This window comes from Vitis riparia, chromosome 13, assembly GCF_004353265.1.
Source record: "Vitis riparia cultivar Riparia Gloire de Montpellier isolate 1030 chromosome 13, EGFV_Vit.rip_1.0, whole genome shotgun sequence".
Lineage (NCBI taxonomy): Eukaryota > Viridiplantae > Streptophyta > Magnoliopsida > Vitales > Vitaceae > Vitis > Vitis riparia.
This window is the reverse complement of record NC_048443.1, coordinates 1,948,182-1,950,774: the sequence shown is the minus strand read 5'-3', so window position 1 is coordinate 1,950,774 and position 2,593 is coordinate 1,948,182. Positions and strand designations below refer to the sequence as shown.

Here is a 2,593-nt window from a genome sequence, read left to right as displayed (position 1 = left end):
CTTAAACGTGGCTCGTCCTTTGTTGCATGAGATACGTGACGTGTCACACAAATAACACATCACCTGTCTCATCATTATCCTCATCTCAACAACCCTACATCATATGCCATGTGTACGATCAACCTACTGACACATAGACTTTTGTCGTCCACGTGGCTCTTAACTTGTTACAATGCATGTGTCTGAGTCTTTTAAAAGCACCCTTGCACCCACAAACAGCTCCTTGCCTTTTTTGGAACATAAGACGTTTGTTTCCCGGGGAAGTGCTGGAAAATGGCTGCTACCGAAGAACCAATCATCTGTAAGCTGGACCGTCTTGATAACATCGTAAGTGTTCAATCCTTAGGGTGTGTTTGCCTCTGGTCTTTTCATTCAAAGAGAATGTGTGATTTTAGAATTTATAGCATTATAAATGCTATGTTCTTTCAAAACTAAGCCAGATATTATTGTTCATGATGTTTGATCCACCTTCATTTTTCGGGGGGTTTATTTGACCTTTGGGGTTTGTTTGGACAATGAGAAAATTTGATTTCAAGGGAAAATGTTTGAATTTAGAGTTGAAAATTGGATTTCAAGATAATGGATTTGTTTGGAATGGTGAAGTAGTTGATTTTTGAGCCCTTGTTTGATGATTGTTTTTAAAATAATTGTTTTTTTTTTAAATCAGTCAAACTCATTTGGCTTTAAAGCGATTCTCAAAAATCGTTTTTAAAAATCGTTCTCAAAAATCGTTTTTTAAAACAATTTCTATAATTATTTTTGAAGATAACTTTTAAAAACACGTAGAAACATTTTTAATACCATAAGAATTTTAGAATTAACAAAAAATTTGAAATAATAATTTTAAATAATAAGAATTTAATGAATAATATTCCTTTTAGAATTTTCTTTTATTTTGGATATTTTTCTCCAATTAATTTCTATTCCACGTGGCATCAGTTGAGGCAATTGGAGGAAATTAGAGGGTGTAGCAGGTCCTCAAAGAGCTCATGTACATCCACACCATCAAGTGGGGCCCTCACCAGTGATGGACAAACCTCGTCCGTTGATCTCTCCCCAAAAAGCCTAGAGAAGCACCACTGCCGTCCGATTGCAGATGTGAGGACGGAGACTGAGGTCAAAGGATCTCTGATGGAGAGGCTAGTTCAAGTAGAGGTTCGTCTCCTAAAGGTAAGAAACTTTAAGTCAGTCCATCCTAGCCGTCAGATGTTGTGACCGGTTGTAAGTTAATAACTCGATGCTGGTGTATGGTATCAGCTGTGTTTGCAGGTGGAGGAAGAGTTGGAAGAAGAGAAGAGGAGAGAAGAGAAGGCCCGTTCAAAGGCCCATAAGAAGGGCCTAAAGCAGTTTGTGAAATCTTGTGTTAAAGGCGGTATTGAATCACCCAAAGCCCATTCTCAGGCCCAATAGGGTTTGTATTGGGCCAGCTTGATGTGGAAATTGGGCCGTGGCTCATCTCCACTTCTTATGGAGGGCTTGTAGAATAGAAATGATGGAACAAGGCCCAAGTGGCCATGATGTTTTGTAATTTGTGAAGCAATGGGCTTGCCATGTTCTTTTTTTGTTTTTGTTTTTGTTTTTGGAAGTGAGTCTCGTTCTTTTGTAATTTAAATGTAAATATTTTTTTAAAATAATTATTATGATATATGATTTTCTTTCATAACCTAATTTAATTTTGATTCATAGTATAAAATTGGGGGTGTAGCAGAAACCCAAAAACCAATATAATTGGCTTAATCTAAATTAGTTAAATTACTTTGATTTTTAATAATTATAAAGTTTTGTTTGGTTTGATAATTATAAGAAAGGTTAATTTTATTTATTAAACACACTAAGTTATTATTAAAGGTGTATTATATATGTAAAATTTATAAGTTTATTCTTTATTTCTTTGGACTCTTTATCATTGGGACACCTTCTTAGGTTCTAATTTGTTTCTAATCATTAAGATGTCATCTTATGTTTAATCTAAATTTATTTTTTATTCATTTGGACTCTTATCATTGGGAAGTCATTTTGAGTTCTATCTTAGTTTATTATTTGTTTTTTGGTTTCTCATCATTGGGACGTCGTTCTAGGTTTCTTTCAACTTTGCTTTATTTTGTTTCTAATCATTTAGATACAATCGGAGGTTCAATTTAAGCTTATTCTTTTATTCTTTTTTTTTTTCCTTTGGACTCTTAGCGTTGGGAGTCATCTTAGGTTCTATCTAAGTCTATTCTTAAATAATTATTTAAATTTTTTATTTAATTTTTTTTATAAAAAAATAATTTTATAAAGGAAATAAATTTCCTAGTCCTTATTCTATTATACCAATACATTTTTTAATTTATAATTATTTATATTTATTGTTTCATTTTTTATGTTGCATGGGTAATTCATCATTATTAGGTCATGACCCAAATTGATATATTTGGGTAATCCATTTAAATGTGTATCAATTTCCAAACCTAAATGGATCCTAAATGGTTGAAGGTCTAATTTGGGTCCATCAAATCTATGTAAATCAAATAAAATCGACTTTCATGAATTTGATTTTATTCGACTTTTCTATTACTAGAAGCACAATTTTCAACTTTGTCCGATAAAAGAA

The 2,593-nt window shown here is 32.6% G+C and overlaps 1 protein-coding gene across 1 annotated transcript; it reads left to right on the top strand.

Moving 5' to 3' along the window:
- Nucleotides 1-219: 219 nt before the first annotated feature.
- Nucleotides 220-1,567, top strand: LOC117929038. The gene is made up of 3 exons (XM_034849230.1): nucleotides 220-327; nucleotides 940-1,170; nucleotides 1,258-1,567. The coding sequence occupies exons 1-3, from the start codon at nucleotides 274-276 to the stop codon at nucleotides 1,408-1,410; spliced, it is 438 nt and encodes a 145-aa protein (XP_034705121.1). The 5' UTR covers nucleotides 220-273; the 3' UTR covers nucleotides 1,411-1,567.
- Nucleotides 1,568-2,593: the final 1,026 nt, after the last annotated feature.